General features: G+C 44.0%; 1 protein-coding gene across 3 annotated transcripts; it reads right to left on the reverse strand.

Annotated features, from left to right (window-relative positions):
- Positions 1 to 1,278: 1,278 nt before the first annotated feature.
- On the reverse strand, positions 1,279 to 22,299 carry LOC147603345 (putative E3 ubiquitin-protein ligase ARI7). Of its 3 annotated transcripts, none has more exons than XM_086796551.1 (15): positions 22,141 to 22,299; positions 21,684 to 21,907; positions 4,735 to 4,859; positions 4,531 to 4,648; positions 4,330 to 4,420; positions 3,935 to 4,107; positions 3,723 to 3,827; positions 3,528 to 3,616; positions 3,232 to 3,339; positions 3,023 to 3,113; positions 2,798 to 2,935; positions 2,620 to 2,691; positions 2,438 to 2,537; positions 2,222 to 2,351; positions 1,279 to 1,838 (listed from the first exon to the last, which is right to left on the reverse strand). In XM_086796551.1, the coding sequence occupies exons 2-15, from the start codon at positions 21,864 to 21,866 to the stop codon at positions 1,580 to 1,582; spliced, it is 1,782 nt and encodes a 593-aa protein (XP_086652677.1). In that variant the 5' UTR covers positions 21,867 to 21,907; positions 22,141 to 22,299; the 3' UTR covers positions 1,279 to 1,579. The 3 variants fall into 3 exon arrangements, 2 of the variants coding, with proteins under 2 accessions (XP_086652677.1, XP_086652678.1); XM_086796552.1 differs by having other exon boundaries at positions 22,268 to 22,295; XR_015265612.1 differs by having other exon boundaries at positions 1,965 to 2,351; positions 21,684 to 22,265.
- Between the last annotated feature and the right edge of the window lie 369 nt (positions 22,300 to 22,668).

A 22,668-nucleotide genomic window follows, 5' to 3' on the forward strand; every position in this document is an offset into this window, starting at 1 on the left:
TAACAAGCCCTTGGAGGACCATCGGAAGGTAAGGTTTGAAGTTTTCAAGCACATGAAAGGATGATGGTTGAGAGTGGCATTACCTACACTCCGGAAAGGACCCTTTGGAAGTATTGTGACTCAACACTATACCATTAATTTATAAAATATGTTCAATTACATCATCCACAGTTTCATGGTCAAACTATATTAAGGTTGAAAGTCCTAAATATTGACTGGCCTCTTTGACACATTTGCTACTACCTTCCCAAACCCAAAACATAAGTCTTTCTGGGGCACCCCTAATCAAACAGTGTGTCTCAAAAAATAGGTCAATTTTCATTTATCAAACTGTAACCCCCAAGGAGACCATCGGAAAAAAATGCAAGACATTAGCTGAGTTTAGGACGAAACCTTTTTGAAATTAGGTCCTTAACTCAAAAAATTAGGTCCATTTACAATTATATTACAAGAGGAACCCTATTTGTTAGTCACCAGTGCATTTGACTTAATGTTGGGGTTCATTTGAAAAGAATGCATCAATTTTCGGTTATCACTGAGCTTGCATGGCTTTACCTGTCATATAATACAGTATGGCCCATGAATTTTGTGACTCGGATTTAACAAGCTAAAAGAGGTGGGTTTTTTTTTTTTTCAAGCTTCAGCTATCAAAATGTTTAGAACACCTTTTGTCTGGCTGACCTCCACAATAAGAATTGGATGGTCCATGAATTTCCCAAGTCCAATTGACAAAGAAAAGCAAGAAAACTTCAATTACTTACACTCCTTTTCCCAAAAACTAGATGCTATTTCTCCCTCACACACAGGACCTTCCCAATCAGCGGGCACCAACCCTGGAGGAGGTCGAAGCTTCCCTGAGGCTAGAATATCACTAGGCCTCCACCAGGTCAGCCTGGCCCATCTGATTCCTTTCTAGTCTAGCAGTTCCCTTCTAGGAACCCCCCTATTGACTCTAGCTAAGTCTTTGAACTTGAGGTCACTCCCTACTCATAACCCTCGAGATACGTTGGTCCTTAAATGCCAACATTAGTCTGACATCATCAGACTTTTTAGGGACATAACTAAACCGATTATGATCCATGCAATCACCATCCCTACCACAGGTTTCTTTCGAGGACATACGTGGAAATTCCGCACAATAGGATGTACTTAAATCTTCCAGAAGTTCAATGAAAAGCAAAAAGAAAAAACTTGTCAAAAGAAATGAAAACCATAGCGATTATTTATATGGAAGTCTCTTGGGATTCCTCTCAAAAGAAATGAAAACCATAGCGATCATTTATATGGAAGTCTCTTGGGATTCCTCTTAAAAGACTAGCAGAAGCTTGTTACAGAACATCATGATACATAATGTTGTCTATGTACAATCAAGTATTTATATGCCATTATTCCTTGGCATACTAAATACCAATCATGGCTGCACTTAGGTTGGCCTGTGATTAATTTCATAGACAGTTTGACAAGCCGTAAGCTTCTTGCTAGCAAGTGGGGAACCCCTAAGGCACTCCTAATGAAAGATCACCTTACTCTTCTAGTAGAGAAGGCTGGTACTATCATGGAGCTACAACTTCTAATCACGTTAGGGATTGTCAAGCTGGCACATGGAACAAACTGATGAGGATCCTGTATTTGCAAAAGTGCAATGCTCACAATACCAGTGGCCGTCCTCATCTACCACTCTGCTGGAGCTTCCACTTTTAGAGCTGCTGACCTTTGGCCTGCCATTTCTTCCCTTGATGGATACCTGACCCTTCGCCTTACCAACCGCAGAGCTGTCTACATCTGCTAAACCGTTCTCAAGTGCATGGACTAGATTCTGGAAATAGTTCTTTGTCACACTGCATAAAAAACAGAGCACACAACCATTCATATGAAGGTAAAAAAAGCTTACGGAAAAGAAATTTACCAATGGAAAGTACAGTTTTTAAATTTGAAAGTGGGATAATGACTCCATGACAGTCTACCTCACATGTTATGACATCCCCACTCATGTGAGCACCCAAGAGTAGGTGCAAGTTCATGCATAAAGATATGTCAATGTAGTAGACAAATCCTCATAAATAAACCATCTGAGTTCTTTCACTTTTCTGGAGGTGGAAGGCAAACTCGGCCATGATGAAGGCTACCGCATGCACGCACACAAGTTAACTGGTTGGGTAGCATAAAGCTAGAAACCCATGCTTGGGTGCACTTTCAAGAGTTGTTGATTGTGAATAACCACCTTGTCAAGCCAGCAAGCTTTGTGCGGAACTCATTAAAGGAGCTCTCTTCAGATAAATCCCCTTCAAGATGAGCTTTTATATCCTTTTCCGCACACTGATGCAGACGCTCGAGTCCAGCCTCAGCCTCACCTGCACTTGCCAGATACATGCTCTAAATATCAAATATAAGGTTGCGAAAGGGCATATCCTTTCATGGGAACTCATCCTCGAACTACCTTGCAGGTACTCAAAGAACTGCTTCTTCGCTACATCATCATCCGGAAGATAGTATCCATATGCATATGTCCACTTCAGAACCCGACGGCATTCTACTATCTGCAAGCCACAGGTAAAATTTTGAAAAAAGGTTGCATAGCATAATACCTTTATGGAGGGGGGAGTATAACCATTGCATTACCTGAAGCCAAGCTTCTGTTATAAACTTCAATTGGGAAACCGGCAGGGATTGTCTATCACTAAGCCTTTCAATCTACAACCAAGGCAGAAGGTTTGATTAGCAAACATTGGCACAGGTGGCTACATACATATATAAGAAGCTGTTCAAGCCTTTGATCTCATTGACTCCTCGAAACTACCTGAAAAGCCTGCATCTGCTGGAGATCGGAAAGCGCCTTTGCCTTGGACTGTTCATTTGAGGCCCACCTCTCATAATAGTGTGTGTACCTTTCCAAGCAGTTTTTGGCCATTTCCCGCCTTCTTTCTGTCTCATCGTGCTGATTAAGCAAAATATACACTTAATATCCTTGCAAAAAGACGGAGAAGAAACTAATATATGAATGTTTATGATACAAATTGAATACCTTGCCTTCCTTCTTTTCAGTCTCATATCGATTGCATGCATAGAAACCACCAGTTCTTTCACCATGTTCAGACCAGGAACCAAGACACAGCCTGTTGATAGTTTTTTTAAACCTCTGGAGTGAGTAACACTAATGGGATTGCCTACACAGAACCCTCTGTATAGACACACACACGAACTCAAGGACCTCCAAAGAAGAAGTTTCGTTACCAGCAAAACTCAAATTTACAAGGTGGCGTGCAAGTTATATGCATGCAACCCTGGTTTTTCTCAATTGGGCGCTTGCACTTTGGACAAGGCTTTGAATTAGCCAGAATCCTGTTCCAAAAATCCGGTACAGATAATAAAGAAAGTGAATCAACTACAAGAAGGCCATGTAGCTTATTAGTGGTGAAGTGTTTTGCCTCCAGGTAAGAACCTGGATACAATACCCCCAGCCAGCTTACATCTGTGAAACGCACTAAGCTTAATATAGAATATATATCCCACAAGGAGAGAGAACAAACCAGTTCATATTTTCTGATTCTGCTGAGTTTTTTAAAATCCATCGAGCTACCGTGGTGCATTCCACAGGCCTGTGAGCCTCCTCAGAGCACTTCAGCAGAAATGATAAATCAATACTTTTTCATAAGATATCAGCAAAAATGATAAATCAATACTTTTCCAAGTATATTATAAGATATTAAAATCAAATAGCATACATTCCAGCAAAAGTTGTGCCCGCATTCGCAAACAACATCGTGTAAACCATTCCCTGGTGAAAACTCCACAGCATACTCACACCCAGGAGCCGGACACCATTTCGCCTGCATAAAACCCACGAATGACAGATAGGCTGTGAAATTCCCGCTACATGAAACACTTTAAACATGCTAAAAGCTTTAAAATCCACCTATGAAAGCAGCAGATTCACCTTTCGATTAGCTTCAACATAAGATCTCAGTATGTAGCGCCTGTACTTCTTCTTGTCGTCTTCTGATACCAAAGGCAGGATCACCTCTTCTCCGACTGCAGCACTACAATCAGGATTGGGACAACGCAATGAAAGGCAACCTGGCCCATCATTTATAGATGTATGGGCATACCCTGCACAAAGCACATAATCATGGGCAATTAAGACCTCTCAAAACTGATGGCTTTTACAGATATAAGAGAATGGGCGTTATTGTCGGGCAATAATGCCCTTCCAAGCCCAAGATTCCCAGATATCTGACACCTTTTACATGGGCACCCACCCATTTGTCACATATCTGACAGCTTTTTGATGGGCAGATATACGTGTTAGGCCCTTAGGACCTTTAGTCTTACCTGCCCAGCATGAGTAGCAAAAGAAATGGTCACAATGCACTGCTTGCATTCTCTCGGTAGGGTGGTACTCTAAGCATATACCACATTTGATCTGTCAACGATCCAAATAGAACATCAGTTCTCGCCACTAGAAAAACTCCCTTCAAAGCTACAATTGAAACAAAATATTACTCATAATATAGCTCTCAAAGCACCACCAACCTCCCTAATATCTCGCCTTAGTCCAACATGCAGCTTATCAGGCTTATCAAGCAACCCAACACGCTTGCGAACCCTTGCTTCATCGGCAAACCATTCATCATTGACCCTGCTAACACACCTGCACAAAAAGCACCGGAGAGAGTCAGGAATCAATGCTCATTCACTGACTTTCTTATTTGTATTCTTACTTAAACATGAGCTTACCACTCAAAGTTTCGCAATAGAATACCAGCCTGTGCTTTTGGTATAGAAAGCACTGCTGCCACACTTGCAATTGCATCCTCTTGCCTTTGCTGAATATCCTTCTCAGTCAAGACCATAAAAGCGACCTGCAAGTGAACACAGTCTTAAGTGAAAGCACACAAACACCTTCGTAGACAACAGTTGCCAGGAAACGCCATTTCACTCCCTAAAAACATTTCTGTTTCCTCGTTTCATAACATGCCATTTTGGAGAAAGCATGTCATACGTAAGGCCTTTATGTATTACATAAACTCTCTTAATGTTTACTATTTTCTTAGGCATGTTTTTTGTTTGTTATGCTTTTTTAGAGGAAAAAAAAACATAGCTTGTATATCAAAACTTGGTAGTCCACAGTGTACAGCAATTATGCTAGTTACCGTTTCCACAAGGATGCTGTTCCCGTTTCCTGTTGGATTTACATGGTGTCAAGCGCGCGCACGAGAGAGAGAGAGAGAGAGAGAGAGAGAGAGAGAGAAGCTTGAGCACACAAGAGAGAGCAAAATGGGCACAGCACAAGAATGATTATATTATGACTAACATAATGAAACCACCAAGTACAATACCTTATAGGCACCTGTCACCAATTGGCCGGCCATTTGGTCCATCTCCAGATTTGTGTCTCGTTCACTTGAGGCCAGGCCGGTGTCTCATGTGAAGAGGCCAGTATTTTTGCTTGACATGGACGGGAGCCAGACTGGTGCCACCCGTGTGTTAGCAAGATGGTGTCGTATGGACGGGAGCCAGACTCGTGCCACTCGTGTATGACCTCGACTGTGTTCTATCCATGGGATTGTCACGCCATGGAAGAGCCAGTATTCGTGCCGTGTCTTGCCTATGGGACTGTCACTCCATAGGAAGGCTCGTGCCTGGAACTGTGTTTTACCTATGGGACTGTCACTCCATAGGAAGACCAGGATTTATGTTTTATGTCGTGCCATTTTTGTGCCCGACAGATATTTTGTACTTGTTCCATGAACGGGAGATATGTCCATGATACTATTTGCACATGCACTCATGTTTTTGCATGTTTGAAACTGTTTTCGCATGACTTGTATTTTTGTGTTTGCCTGTTTGACGTGCCACTTACTGAGCAGGGATATGCCTGCCAGTGAGTCGTGAAGTTTGCTTTGTCTTTTGACGAGTTTTGTTGAGTGTGAACAGGTGGTAAGTATATTGCACTTGTTGGTTTAATGGTTTATTTCTAACCTTTCATTTTATAAGGTTCTAAGTTCACATTCACTTAAAAGTGGGCACCCACATATGGGCCAAGGTGGGAAGCCACACTTAGCCCCTTAAGCGTGTGTGTGGGGTGGGTGCATGGTCACCTACCCACACCACCCTTTGAAGCTGGCCACCCCCATGCAAACGTGGGGAGCCAGCCAGCCAGCTGTGGTGGTTTAACTCCTCTCCAACCTCTACAAAAGGAAGCACCACGACCACCCCAAAAAGACACATGATCGTGCGCCTGTTCTCCAGCCAGCTGCGCTTCTGCTCCTCTCAAGCGATTGCACCACCAAGCGGCTGGCTGCCACCTCCAGCATACAGGCTGCACTGCTTTCTCCGCAGGCGGCTGTGTGCCCACCTCCAGGAGACGACTGCACCTGCTCCACCTTCATAACAAGGCTACGCTGCCTCCCCTTTGCAGGCGACTGTGTGACCAACTCTAGCCGCTGCTTCTGTCCTGCAGACGGCGGCTGAGCCACCCCAGAGGCGGCTGCAGCCAGGCGGCTACCTCTAATCCCCTGGCGGCTGTGCTCTGCATACAGGCGGCTCCTCCTCCATCTCCAACAGGCTGCGTTTCACCTCCTGCAGGCTCTTGCAGGCTGCGCTCCATCTTCAGCAGGCAGTGCCTCCCACAGCAGGCTGCCTCCTCTGTATAGTGGTTGCTCCTCCACGACTCTTTAGGCTGCGCCACTTTCTCCTCTTCAGGCTGGTGGCTGTGCTCTGCAGCCAGGCGGCTCCACCTCAGGTGGACGGCTGCGCCTACTCCTCCTCCTCCACAGCAGGCGGCTGTGCTCCTCTACAGGCCACCTTCCATCCATAGGCAGTTATTACAGGTGGCTTTGCACCTCCTAGGTGGCTACACCTTCAACACAGGCAGCTCGTCCTCCTCCTCTTCGACAGGCTGCTGTGTCTTGGTGTCCACCACTAGTAGCTGCACACAGACACCTCGGGTATTGGTCTTCCATCTGCAAGCTACAAGTAAGTGAATTCAGATTTAAGTAAAGAACTTTGTTGTAAATCTGATAAAGGATTCTCTCTACACGTTCGGTGCCACGTAGTCCAAGCTTTTGGAGAACCACGGTCCAAAGGTGCCCAGATCGGGAGAGCCAGGCGTTAGTACGGGAGCGCCTGTTTGTGCGTGGTCCTGGAACACTAGTGGGGCGCTCTCCACGGAGTCCAGTGAAGGCACAGGACCGTAGAGACTGGACCACTCAAGTGGTCGCTCTCCTTCGAACATCTGCTTCGAGCCTTTTGTTTGGCACTGTATTCATTTGTACATGGACATCATCTGGTTCACTGAACCCATGGAGCATTGTATTTGTTAAACACTCCCAATAATATATCATATATTGAGGGGGGGTCGGCCCGTTCCGGCCCCAGTGCTGGTGTCCATCTATTTCATTTCAATTTTCAGTTGTTATTAAGTTGTCCATTTCAAATTGTGATATTAAGTTGTGCTATTACGCGTGTGGGTGTTCAACAGAGTCTATTCCCAGCTGACAGGATCGGTTTCAGCACCAAGGTCCTATCTTAAGACTCTTACTAACAGGTGATTCACACTTTAGTGTTCGCACCAAAAAGACTTAAACCAAGTTGGCTATAGACCATATGAACCATATGAAGGCACTCAAGGATTAGGGTTAGGGTTTACAGAAGGCAATCAGGCGTGGAAACCAAGAGGGAGGAGTGAACACGACTGTTGTATATTTCAATGATAGAAAAATCAAGTACAATAGCCACATGATAGTGACCCTAAAGGATAAGTGTTCACATGTCCGGCCATAAATGTGCCGGGTGGACCAAAACACTTATAAACTGCATATAAGTGAAACTGAACTAAACTTGGGGGAAAAAACCTCCACTAACTGAAGTAAAAAGTGCCCCAGTAACCTACTGATGATCACTAGCACTCCTATGGGTGGATTAGGGTTAGGGTTTACAGAAGGCAATCAGGCGTGGAAACCAAGAGGGAGGAGTGAACACGACTGTTGCATATTTCAATGATAGAAAAATCAAGTACAATAGCCACATGATAGTGACCCTAAAGGATAAGTGTTCACATGTCCGGCCATAAATGTGCCGGGTGGACCAAAACACTTATAAACTGCATATAAGTGAAACTGAACTAAACTGGGGGAAAAAACCTCCACTAACTGAAGTAAAAAGTGCCCCAGTAACCTACTGATGATCACTAGCACTCCTCTGGGTGCATACACAGCATAAAACCCAACAAACCCCCCTGGAGTGATATGTGATCACTGTACATCATCCACCAAAAGGAAACAAATTCAAAGCATTGCGGAATGCTTCAAATTTCGGACGTGGTAATGCCTTGGTGAAGATGTCTGCCACATTCTGATCTGTAGGACAGTAGATCAGACTGATATCTCCTGCCTGGAGTCTCTCCCGAACAAAATGATAGTGAATCTCAATGTGTTTCGTGCGAGCATGAAACACAGGATTCCTGGCCACAGCAATGGCACTTTGACTATCAGTATAGATAGGTGTAGGCTCCTCCACTGAAATATCCATATCAGTCATAAGACGACGCAGCCAAACACACTCAACAGTAGTAGTGTAGGCTGCTCTGTACTCTGCCTCACAAGACGAAGTGGCCACTGTGGTCTGTTTCTTGCTTAGCCAAGAAATGCATGAAGCGCCAAGGAAGAAACAATTTCCACTAGTGGAATGTCTGGTATCAAAGTCACCAGCCCAATCTGAATCACTGTAAGCATGTAACTGCATGTCACCCCCCTCAGGATAAAGCAACCCAAGAGACAAGGTACCCTGCAAATAACGGAATACACGCTTCACAGCTTGCCAATGTGACAACCGTGGGCTGTGCATGAATCTGCTCAACTGAGAGACTGCATACTGAATATCTGGCCTTGTATTACACAAGTAAATGAGGCACCCAACAGCCTGAGCATATGTAGTGGCATCAAAGGAAACACTGTCATCTTGTAGTGACAGTTTCATCCCAGGCTCCATAGGAGTACTAATAGGCTTGCAATCCTGAAATTTAAACTTCTCCAGAAGTTTAGCAACATAGCGTGATTGCAACAACCCAATGCCTCTGTTATCCTGCACAAACTGTATGCCCAAATAGTAATGTACAAGGCCCAAGTCAGACATGTCAAATGTCTGTTGCAGTATCTCCTTAAAAGCTACAATTTTGTCATCATTTGATCCCATGCCAATGCAATGACACACCTAAGTGTCGACATACGGGATGTAGGAGCAAATGTCTCCTCATAATCAATGCCCTTCTTCTGTGCATAGCCCTTTGCAACTAGACGGGCTTTGTACCTGTCAATGGATCCATCTGCATGTCTTTTCAACTTATAGACCCATTTAGTACCAATGGCTTTCTTGCCTTTGGGCAGATCAACCAAATCCCATGTTTGATTCTTTTTAATAGAATCAATCTCATCCTGCATGGCTTTGTTCCAATGCACATTATCTCGTGCATCCACAAATGAATCAGGCTCATCATCATCCTGTAAACTGGCTGCCATAACCAGATTCAAATCCATGATGTGTGCATGCTCATTGGTCCTTGTCTCCCTACGAGTACGACTAGCAAGAGGACCCTCTAAATGGCTGTCCTGTAATGTCCTCAAATACCATCTAGGTATATGTCTGACCTGTGGTGCCTGCTGTCCCATATTTGGTTCAGCTTCTAGCTCATTTGGCTGCTGAATTTCTGCACCACCTACATCATTTGCTGGCTGTCCAGTACCCTCATGAGTTGGATCACCAACTGTGGAATGAAACTCCATGGGTAGTAGACCTTCAAACACATCATTTTCAGCCTGATTTGCCTCATAACCAGCCATGGATATTTCTGATTTTTCATCAAAAATCACATCCCGACTGATGAATATCTTCCTGGATAGTGGGTCGTATAACCTGTAGCCCTTGCTCTCACGGCTATACCCAACAAAAATGCATTTTGTGGCTTTATCATCAAGCTTCCTCCTCAACTCTTTGGGTATGTGTGCATATGCAAGACACCCAAAGATACGAAAATGCGATACAGAAGGCTTGCGGCCATGCCAAGCCTCAAAAGGAGTAATAGAAACCAATGCCTTTGTGGGACATCGATTCAAAATATGACAAGCACACATTACTGCTTCCACCCAAAAGATATGTGGTAGTCTTTTTGCCTTTAGCATACATCTGCCCATCTCCATGAGTGACCGATTCTTTCTTTCTGCAACCCCATTCTGTTGTGGAGTGTAAGGAGTAGTATACTGATGTTTTATACCTCTACTCCCAAGAAAGGAATTCAGCACATGTGACATATATTCCCCCCCTCGGTCAGAACGGAGAGTCTTCACTTTGCATCCCGACTCTGTCTCAACAAGTGCTACAAAGGCCAAAAATGCATCATATACCTGTGATTTCTATGTCAAAGGATAGACCCAGCATATACGAGAGAAGTCATCAATAAATGTTGCAAAATAAAAGCAACCACCTAATGACTTTGTCTGCATGGGACCACAAAGATCACTGTGTATAAGTTGCAACTTTGTAGTTGCTCTTAGAGCCTGATCACGTGGGAAGGAAAACCTGTGCATTTTTCCCAAAATACATCCTTCACAAATGTGATCTGGAGGCTTCTCCATGAGAGGTAGATCTGTAAACATATTATGTCGCTGCATAAGCATAAGACTACCAAAATTTACATGCCCCATGCGAGCATGCCATAACTCCGCATCAACCATAGCTGGAGTAAGAGTGAATGCATGATAAGCAGACTGATCCACTGGCTGAAATGCATCCAACTGATAAAGTCCATGACATAATGTACCAGTAAGCATCAAGGTCAAGGCATTAGTTTTGTCTCTGACCATGCATTTATCATCATCAAAGTGGACCTGCATTCCACAATGTGCTAAAGAAGAAATGGACAACAAATTCTTCTTTATCCCTGGTACATATAAAGCATCTGTAAGGCGGAGAATGGAGCCATCAATGGCTCTGAGCTGAATCTCCCCAATGCCACGAACTGGATATGAAGCATTGTTGGCACACTGAACAGTTTTGTCAACAGGGGCAGGGCCAACATGACTAAATAAATCCCTGCGAGATGTGATATGCTTTGAGGCACCACTATCAAAATACCAAGTACATGCATGCTCTGTCAAACTGAGTGCCTGTGAAGACCAAGAGGCATCATAGCTGCATGTATAAAAACAGTAATCCCTGTCCTCAACAAAAGAAGCAGTCTTTGGAGGAGCTTTAGAAGTATCATTAACTGACATCCCAGCTTCCTTTGCCTTCTCTTTGGCAATCCTCTTCCTACATTCCGTGATGTAGTGACCTGGCTTCTTACAGTAATGACATTTGCCCTTCTTCTTGGGCTTTCCATCACCTTTCTTGGTATCCTGTGAAGAACCACCATCACCTGAATTTTGATTTGCACTCTTTGGCTGAGTTTTTCCTTTCCCCTTTTGACCTGTAGTAAATGCTTGTTCAGCTGGCGCAGACAAGGTGTACGTATGCTGTACGGGCAGCAGCAATGCAGAGCTTCAATGCTCTGATACCAATTGAAGGCACTCAAGGATTAGGGTTAGGGTTTACAGAAGGCAATCAGGCGTGGAAACCAAGAGGGAGGAGTGAACACGACTGTTGTATATTTCAATGATAGAAAAATCAAGTACAATAGCCACATGATAGTGACCCTAAAGGATAAGTGTTCACATGTCCGGCCATAAATGTGCCGGGTGGACCAAAACACTTATAAACTGCATATAAGTGAAATTGAACTAAACTGGGGAAAAAAACCTCCACTAACTGAAGTAAAAAGTGCCCCAGTAACCTACTGATGATCACTAGCACTCCTCTGGGTGCATACACAGCATAAAACCCAACACCATAAGCCCATATCCCAATGTCACATGATATTTTAGTGTATTATTTCAACACTCTCCCTCAACAAAATATCTATGGCTACTATGATGTCAATGCTAGATCTAGTTATTGTTTACAATGCTGTTTATGATGACCATTCAAGTGCCTGTAGGTCTTACTCATGGTAGTTTACAATGCCACTTATGATGATAGATGCTAGTTATGATTACCTTTCCCTAACCTTTGCCTTTTATAGCATCAAGGCGATACAAAATCCAATGCTAGCTCTAGTTATTGTTTACAATGCTGTTTATGATGACCATTCAAGTGCCTGTAGGTCTTACTCATGGTGGTTTACAATGCCACTTATGATGATAGATGCTAGTTATGATTACCTTTCCCTAACCTTTGCCTTTTATAGCATCAAGGCGATACAAAATCCAAAATATCCAAATTATTTAGATTTTGGGAGACTTCTTGGGCAAAGAACCCAAGACTCATAGCATAAACTCAATAGATTAAACGTGGAGGAAGAATCCTCCCTCAATGGACAAGATGCTGATGAAGATCTTCTTCATGCCATGCAAGAATACCTTATGTAGCCTGTGAAGAATACAATGTTTATGGTAGTGGTAAAAATGTATGTCAAATGCCATTGCCGGCTGAAAATGTGCATGCACAACACATGCAACATGGGCTGCAATTTTCTGTTGGTGCAGGTATTCCGCATATCTCTAATGCCACTCATGCCTTCGAGTGTGCTCGTGAGGGAGAAGCTATGGTTGAAAATGTATCAATTCATGTTAGAGGGGCCAGCCATGCCTCATGCTTACAAGGCACATGTATCTATGCCTTATGCATCACCTTTTGGTCCTAAAATGATGCCAGACACAGGGGCTGTCCCAATGGACAAACATGGGGGAAAACATGTTGAGATGCAGACATATGCATCAAAGTCTCGTGACTTCAAAGCCGAAGACAAATCTGTGAAGTTTCATGGGGAATATGATACATCAAAGGCACTTGCTTTTATTGCCCAGTTTGATATTGCTTTCAGTGATGAGAATTTCACTCCGAAATCCATGATCCGGCATGTAAGCATGTTCATGAAAGGCACTGCTGCCCATTGGTGGCTCACAGAGAAGCTCTCACCGAATCCTGTTAGATCATGGGAAAAGTTCAAGGAGAGGTTCTATGCTCAATTCTTGCCTCCCAATGCATTGAATGAGATAACAATGAAATGGGATTGGGTGAAGAAAAATGAGGGAGAATCAGTAAATGCATATGTATGAAAGTTTTGGAAAGTGCTTTTGGAGGTGTCTCATTTATGCATGTCACCGAGGCGGAAAGGAAGAGAAGGTTTCAATCGGGATTGCAACCCGTGTACAAAGCGGGACTACAAATGTATCTTGGTCACACCTTACACCAATTAATCGCAGCCACCACTGCCACCAAGCAATTGGAACTCAAATTGAGTCGATCCAATAAGGCTAAACCCTCATTTCAAGGCAAAGAGAGGGCTGTCCAAAACCTATAAAATAATGGACGGCCACCTATAAAGGACCAAAACCAAGATAAAAATGGTCCAAAGACTGAAAATAACCCTACCAAGAAGCGTCCCCTTAAACTGAGAGACTATGGTCTCACTCCGGAGCAAAAAAAAGCAATATTTGAGCGAGGGGAAATGCTTTACTTGTGATAGCACCGAGCATATTGCAAAGGCATGCCCAAACAAGAAGAAGCGTGATAATGCAAATGCATCAAAGCCTAATGTGCATATGGTTCCGGATGTGCAGGGCAACACTTCACATGATAGCAAAGACAGGGTTGTATGTAAAGCTGGGGAACAGCTCAAGGATCAGCCCGCTTTGTTCATGTTTGATGATTGTGCATCTAAAAATTTCATATTCACACAGATGGCAACTGCTTTGGGTATTGAAGTGGAGGACATGGGTCCTCAAACTGAAGCAGGGACTGCCTTTGTTTGTAGAGAGGTGCAGGTCATGCCTTTTTTTGGCAAGTTGCACATACACATTCAAGGCTATGTGGATCATAAGAATTTTCTTGTGGCACCTTTGAATGGCTGTGATGTATTGCTTGGAAAGCCTTGGCATACACGTATTGATCCGTGCAAGGCTTACAAGACCAACAAGATCACCTTCATGCATAAAGACCGAGAGCATGTAATTGATGCTAGTGAAGAGGGTGATACCATTCCCCTTATATCTAATGTAAAAATTAAGAAAGTAATGAAAAAGAGTGTTTTTGCGTTCTTGATTTTTGTATGAGATCATGTTGAGGAAAATAATGTACATGTAAACACTCTTAATAATGATAGGCTAAAATTTTTGCAAGAGCACAATGATTGTTTTGCTAACAAGTTGCCAAATGAGTTGCCACCCGTACGACCGAAAGATCATCGCATTGATCTCGTGCCGGGTAGCTCACCACCTAATAGGCCAGCCTATCGTGTAAGTGCATCCCAAAAAGAGGAGATCATGAAGAAAGTGAATGAGCTTCTTGAGAAGGGTTTGGTTTAGCCAAGCTCTTCTCCATATTGTTCACCCGTCCACTTGGTTCAAAAGAAGGATGGATCCTTTCGTATGTGTGTGGATTATAGAGCTTTGAATAAGCTTACTATTAAGAATCGGTTTTCGATTCCACGCATAGACGACATCGTTGACAAGTTGGATAGATCGGCATGCTTTAGCCGAATTGATCTCAAGAGTGGATATCATCAAGTGCATGTAGTGCCTGAGGATGTACACAAAACTACTTTCAGGACAGCATTTGGATTTTATGAGTATCTTGTTATGCCTTTTGGTCTTACAAATGCCCTGGCTACATTCAGTACAAATGCCTGCAAATAGTGCCAATTTCTGCAAAATCGAGTCAATTGCTCCAAAATAGTGCCAATTTCTGCAAAATCCCCAAATTTCTAGTGCAATTATGCACCAAATCTGCTGAAATCAATGCCAATGTGTGCCAATGTTGCAATTGTAGGCTCAATGGTGAAAAGCCCCAAATTTCAACATGCAGAATGTGCAATTTCAGGTCAAAAATTTGTAAATCCCTCAAACCTTGCAGATCTGTAAACCTATGGGCTGAAATTTTCGTAAAACTTCAAATGCCCCAAATTTTGTAGTGTGCTGGTGGGTGGAGATGTTGGGTAGGTACAGATCGGGTAAGTACAGTCAGGCGGCTACACTCGGGCAGCAGGTACAAAAGGCAAAGGCAGGGCGGCGCAGTACAACGACGGCGGCGCTTGTACGATCGCGCGGCGCAGGTCAGTGGTCAGCACTGGTACAATCGACGAGCAACGCTCGTAAAGTCGACAGCGACGACTCTAGTACAAGGCGGCACAAGGCAGCTAGTGCGACGGGCGACGCTCGTACAGTCGACGACGACGGTGCAGAGCGAGCGGAGCTCGTACAGTCGACAGCGCAGAGTGGCGGCACCGGCGGCGCACACAAGGCGGCGCAGATCTGAGCAGCGGTGGCAGCGCACACAGAGGGCGTAAGGTCGTGGACACACCTATACGGAGCTGAGAATACACGCAAATCTAAAGAGAGAGTGTGTGGTGTCTAAAGTGTGCAATAGACTGCAGCAAGGGGCAAAGGGAGCAACAAGGTGTAACCCTAACCCTAACCAGGCTCTGATACCAATGTTGGGTAGGAGGGAAGCTAGCTTGCACACACACACACACAACCTCAAGCACAGAGAAACATGAGTGCTGGAAAGATGTACTCAATAATGATAAGAAATGAAAGTACAAGTGAGTACTAAAAGGCCTAGGGCAAAGTGCCCAACACACATAAGTGTGCTCACACGGGAAAAAACCTGTGTCCAGTCACAGGGAAAAAGTACCCGTGAGTAAGCTGGGTTCACACCTGAACTAGCCGGGAGTGGATATGACCAACAGCATAGCTATCTCTTGGCATTTATGAGAAAGAGCTCTTGGCTATAATTCATGCACTTACTATATGGAAACATTACCTTCTTGGGGCTGATTTCACTGTGAAGACAGATCACCAGAGTTTGAGATATTTTCTTACCCAAACTAAATTGTCAAAGAAGCATATGAGGATGGCCAATTTCCTCTCTATGTTTCATTTTCAGATCTTGCACACCCCAGGAAAGAAGAATGTAGTGGCAGATGCATTGTCACAAAAGCCGTATGTAGCAGCTATCTCGGTTGCCTCTCATGGGGACTTGTTTGCCATGCGTGATTTGTATCATATGGATGCTGATTTTGCTACTATTTGAGCTAATTTAATGACTGGTCATGCACGTGCCTCATATGTGATCAAAGAGGGTTATCTCATGAAAGATAATTGCCTATGTGTGATGTATGACATGAGGCAAAAGGTTTTGGATGAGTGCCATGCACTTCCATATGCTGATCATAGAGGCATAATGCCTACTACGCACATGATTGAGCGGTATTTCTTTTGGCCAAGTATGCGGAGGGAAATAGAGTCACATGCACGTGCATGCATCACCTGTCAAAAGGTAAAATTTGATAGGCAAAAGACACCAGGTTTGCTTCAGCCATTGCCTATTCCCATGCAGCCATGCAAAAGTATTACAATGGATTTCATTATGGACTTGCCACAGACCCATTAGGGTAATGATGCAATTTGGACAATTGTGGACAGGTTTATCAAGCAAGCTCATTTCTTGCCAATCAAAAAGACCATCAAAGCTGAGCATATGGTTAAAATATATCTTGCACAAGTGTTCAAGCATCATGGAATGCCGAAGCCCATTGTGGGGGATAGAGATCCCAGGACTACAAGTCTCTTTTGGCAGGCCTTATTTGATAATATGGGCACCAAATTGGACTTCTCATCAGCTTATCACCCTCAAACGGATGGGCAAAGTGAGGCTGCAAATTCAGCCGTGTTGGATCTCTTGAAATGTTATGTGGCGGATCACAAGTCTTCTTGGGAGAAGTACTTACCGCTTGTGGAATTTGCATACAACAACACGGTGCATGCATCTACGAGAAAGGCCCCATTTGAGATTGTTTATGGTAAGGTGGTTTTGCCACCCATCCTTCACACAAAGGATGACATATTTGCAACAGCTGATGAGTATGTAAGAGACTTGGATATTGCTTTTGCTCAGGTGCGGACAGCCATTGCAAGGTCACAATACAAGCATAAAAAGACTGTCGCCAAGCATAGAAGGCAATTGGAAGTTAAAGAGAATGATTGGATATTGCTGAAATTTGAGAAAGCAAGACTTGCAAAGAGGCCTTGCAAAGAGGGTGCATATCCTAAGCTTGCAACCAGTTACTATGGGCCTTTTTTGGTGATCGATTAGATCAATGAAGTGGCTTTCAGATTGGAATTACCTAGTCATTGGCACATACACAATGCTTTTCATGTGAGTCTCCTTCACATGTGGGGCTGGAGCCCAGTGAAACCGTCATTGAGGATCCACCAGAAGTGGATGAGCTTGACGAGATCTTGCAACCAAAGCAAATTGTGTATCACAAGGAACGCAAGCTTGCTGCAAGCAAAGTTGTCAGGCGTTAGCTTATGAAGTTTATGAACTATCTTCCCATTGATGCTAAATGGGTAGATAAAGAGTTCTTCAGAGATTGCCCACATGTGCTTCAGACATATTTGGATGCTTTTCAGTTGTGGACAATCGTTTAGAAGCCGGGGGGATGTCACCATTTGGCCACCCAATTGGTCCACTCGTGCTTTCTTATCATGTATGTACATTGGCCAAAGTTCTCTGACGGAACGATGGTGTATTTGCGAGTTCCGAAAGATTCCGAGACTTTACGGACAGGTAGATCTTTGAAATTATCTCCTAGATACTGTGGACCATTTCGTGTTACACGACGGATTGGTTCAGTTGTATATGAATTGGATTTGCCTTCTCATGTGAAAGTTCATCCTGTATTTCATGTCAGTAGACTTAAGGAAGTACTCGGTGGAGCAGATCAGTTAGTTACTCCTCGAGAAATTATAGATGTCGAGGACACGACATTTGTTCCGCACGAACCTGAAAAGATTCTTGGATTTCGTGAAAGAAGATTGCGTAATACGCTTATCACCTCACGGAATACAAGATCAAGTGGAAGGATCGTGTTGAGGAGGATGCTACATGGGAGACATTGACTACTCTTCAGAGAGATTACCCTGGCTTTTTAGTGAGCTCAGGAGTGAGCTCTTAGAGGAAGGGGAGTATGTCATGCGCACAGTGTGTATCTACCGTGTGCTACACGCACGCAAGACTAGTTTCGAGGCTTGGGAAAGCTTGGAACTAGGCAGGCTGATTGACGAGCTGAGTTAGGGACACCCAAGTATGGACGGGCGGGCGTCCAAGTGTGGACGCCCGATGACCGGCCAAGAGCCTATAAAAGGGTGGCCAAGGTTAGTTATTGGGATATAGAGAGTCTCGCGAGTTTGTGAGAGCTCTATGGTCTTGGAGACTGGATCTAGTGCAGACGTGCACCTGCTTTACGCAGCCGAGGCCGGCAGTAGTCTCGAGGCCCGCAAGGACAGCTTCGTGGCGGTATGGGACGTCGCGAGGAGGAGATTGGTCGGTACGTCAACCTAGTTAGCTCAGCTCGTGGCTCGGTGGGGACAGCCAAGACTGTGGACTTGCCCCAGGGCTGTCATGGTTGGGAGGTGAGTCAAGCCTGCACCCCCTTGTTGTTTGTTTGTTCGTTTGTTTGCAGGTTTCGAGTCCGAACCAAGATCGATCACGAGGAGATCCGTGGGGATTTGACAGTTCAAGGGTGCTAGGCAAAGAGAAAAATAAAAAAGAGAAATAGTAACGATCACTAACCTACTTATGAGATCTAGCGAAGATTGATGAGAGGGCTAAGTTTGTAGAAACTCCACAACACAAAGCAAAGAAATAGTTAATAAAAAATAAACAAAAGATATACTCTCTTTGGTTATTATAGATCTATGGGAAGAGAGAAGTGACAAGAAGTGGAAAGGCCCTACTTGTAAACCCTAACTTGCTAAAAAGCTTTTAAAAAATCACAAAAGTTTTTTTTTTTAAGGGAGAAAAAACAAGAGCCTTGTAGTAATGTGGGGAAGGAAGAGAGGGAGGATTCTCCGATAAACCCAAACCTGCATAGTGGAACAAATTAGATGAACAAAAAAAAAAACTTTTAAAGAAAAACATAAAATAGAAGCAACCCTAACCTTGCTTACAAGCCCCCTTGGGCTGGCCAACAGCCTGCCCAGCCCTTCTTGGGTGGCCTAAGGCCTACCCAATGCCCCCGTCACGAGTTAACACTCCTTCTGGGGTAGCCCTAAGGGCTGCACCCCTTTCTACATGCAATCCTACATGCTTCTATAGCACTTGACTATGGACGCTTAGAGTGAAACCCTAGCTGACTCGTCCTAGACCAGGCTCACATGGGACTAGTTTCTACTCCAGGTCCTGCACCACCTTGTTCACATATATCCACATGGCATCCAAGTGCGGGATGCACGTGACGTACTAACCCAAGATTAGGATTAGGATTAATCCAAGATTAGGGTTGCGGGCGTAGCTAGGGTGTGGGGACCTGGAGGGTTTACATGTGGGCTAAAGGACGCTAGCAAAAACAAATTTGGATTGGCTAAAATCTTATAAGTACTAGCCTAGAGATAATAATGGCTAAAAGGTTGTAGATAAAGCAGGACAGCTAATAAATAAAGCAAGGGCCAATAATAACCCGGTTATTACTATATAAGTGACCTCATGGCCATGGAGTTGCAAGGTGGGTGGTTCGGCCTAGTTTGGTATGGGACGCTACATTGGGGCCATCGGTACCAAGCAGGCCCACGACAATCGGACCTCCAGCTCAGGGGTGGTTTAAGACACTGAGTCTGAACCTACAGTTGCGTGGCTCACTAGCCACAATCTATCATAGTCATGACATGCATACGATGTCGGGACCTCGTTAGGGTTTTGATTCTACGTCAGATAATCCTTGGGCATGGTCTGAAGAGACCTTACATTGGTTTCAAAGCGTATATCTGACACAGAGAGAACCCATGAATATAAGGGATTGATGGCTTGACACGAGATGTGCACAAGAAAGTGCCTTCGTCAATCACTTTTGAAAACTCCAAGAAAGGGGGAAAGAAGTAGAGTGGAGGGAGAGCACGTGGAAAAAGTTGCGAGTCCTTTGGTGTGGCATGGAAGGGCATGAAGTCTTGGTTGGGTCCCGACCGCATGCATGACGTGCGGATTCTACTATGTGCGCACATTTCTTTTTGTGCCATGAGCATGACACACATGCCACTTTTATTACGCAGCCAACATCTAGGCTATGCGCAACTAGGGAGCTGTAAGGTGTCCGTTGCCATGGAGCTACAAGGTGGATAGTTTGGCCTAGTGGTATGGGATGCTAGGTTGGGGTATTGCTACCAAGCAAGCTTGCGGCAATCAGACCTCAAGCTTCGAGGTGGTTCGAGGCACTAACCCTACAATTGGGTGGTGAGTTAGCGGGCTATGTGATTTCCAATGGTACTGGCCCTATGCTTGCCTCCCTGTGGCTTTGAGACTGCCATGAAAAGAGTATTTGCTTGAATTGTTGCAAGAGAGTAACCTCTTTTTTCAAAAGAAACTAAAATACTTTTTTTAGTTAACTTTTTAAGTCAACTTTTGTTCTATGTATTCCTTTTAAATTATCGTTCTATCAATTATTACATCACCTTTGTTGTATAATCTAGCTCTTACACTTTCATGTATAGCATTGTACTGCATATTAGAGAGAACTCCTTGTGTACTGCATATTAGAGAGAACTCCTTGGCATCCATGATTTGGATTCGCATGTGAGTGGCTCTCTCATTTTTATTTTTATTTTTATCCACCGAAGGAAAAAGAATATCTGACCTCCTTGCTGCCCTTTGGCTGTTGTAGGCTTCACACCTTTGTCACCTATGAGATGGACTTGCTAATGAGCTGAAAGCCCCTTATATAGGGTATGGAGCAGGCCGACCTGGCTGACCAGGAATAAAGGACAAGGAATATTGTTAAATTGCAAAAAGCCCATAAGCACCTGGCCATATGGGCTGGCCAGCTATGGTCCCTTTTCTAAGTGTCCAAACCAGCTGCCCACTGCCTTCCATCTCCCACCTAATTGGTGTCATTAGTCCATGGACTATGGTTTCATACACACATGACACCAGTACTTTAACATGACTTCTATGAAGACACTCACTTTGGCTGGTGGTCCAAACACCGGACAAAGCATCTAATAGGTGCCCGACATACCGTGTACAACATTTTACAGCTTGCAAGTGGGATACATCTAAATTGTGCAAAAAGACTAACACTGACTAGACCTAGGAACATTTCCCCAAAATCCAACCTTTTGCACTCCTCGAAGCTAGGGACTCTACCCTATCCAAATGTGCATGGGTGCCAATAAATTATGCAGGTTCCCTAGGCTTTGATACCAACTCTTGGACTCTCATGCCAGCACCAGGTAAAATACCTTCATTTACCAATACGGAGCATGACAATTGAGCATAAAAGCCTGCATTCAAAGGTAAAGACCAACCATATGTACTAAAATGCATTTACCCTATGCAAGTAATATTCTAGCAATCATCCTGTAAGAAAATGCTAACCATCTATTAGCTCTAATCTTCCTGATAATTATGTACTACGCAGCAAAGAAATGAAGTTTTGCATACTCAAGGGCATTCTGATCATTAAAGAACATGGAATACACAAAACCTAAACCCCTTTTGAAGCATGTTTAGCACACATAGAAAACCATAAAAACCTTAATCTATCCTTATTGCTCGGTCAAAAGCGACAGAACACCCTTGTTCTCTTACAGGTTGAATACCTGCTTATGGCCATAGCCAGACGGCAGATCGTCGACACCACTATAATCCGCGCCATAATAAGAGATATCATCTTCATCGTCTGTGGGCATGCGATCGCTGTCATATTGTTCCCCGTCATCTCCGTAGTACTCGTCTTCTGAGGTTTCACAACGAGCATCCTGCATATCATCTTCGGAGTCCATCCGCTCAATCGGAAGCTTAAACGCCTGGAGGGAGAAGAACCCTAGAAGCAAAACGAAAAAAAAAAAAGAAGCTTTCCGTCTCTGAGAAAAGAGGTTTTCCTGTTCTATGAGAAACCCTAAAGCCTGTAATCTGCTGAGAAACCCTAAAATCCGTAAAGAAGACAGAAACCCTTAAAAGAGAATCTGTGTTACACCACTTGCAGGCCCAAAACAAAAAACAAAAACAAAAACAAAAACAAAAAAAACAAGAAATTGAGGAAAGGAAAAACTATACAGATTGTGGCAGGGGTCAGAAAGAGGGTTCTGTACAAGATGCAGGTGAAGAAGGGGCAGTTAGGGTTACTGGGGCGAGGGCGACTGTACAAGGGTTTGCAGAAAGGCAAGCGAACAGTCTAGAATACCTTCAATGGTTATTTTTTGACAGAGAAACCCCTTAAAACTGATAACATTTTACCTTCATAAATTATACCCGGGTATCTCACTCACGACCTTTGTTTCGCGTCTCAATTAAGGCTGGTTTCACACGGTGAAGCCTGTGGAAACTCAGGTGGCGGCAATTGATTCGGCCGCAGTCCACTGAAAAGTGCGATGGGACCAGCGTTGTGTGTGAACCCGGAGGGTCTTTTGCCTAAACCAATATGCTCGTGCTTTTTTTTTAATGTAAATTTATGTCTAACGACTTTCGTTATATGAACACTAGGGCTTTTACAAACACTCCCTCCAAGCAAAAAGTACGATGGCCAGGGAGTGTCCGAGCATGAGCCGGGAGTGTCAGAGCGTCCATCTCATGTCGAGAGTGTCT

The sequence above is a fragment of the Cibotium barometz genome, chromosome 64 (genome assembly GCF_041138505.1).
Source record: "Cibotium barometz isolate CiBa-2024 chromosome 64, ASM4113850v1, whole genome shotgun sequence".
Classification (NCBI taxonomy): Eukaryota; Viridiplantae; Streptophyta; class Polypodiopsida; order Cyatheales; family Cibotiaceae; genus Cibotium; species Cibotium barometz.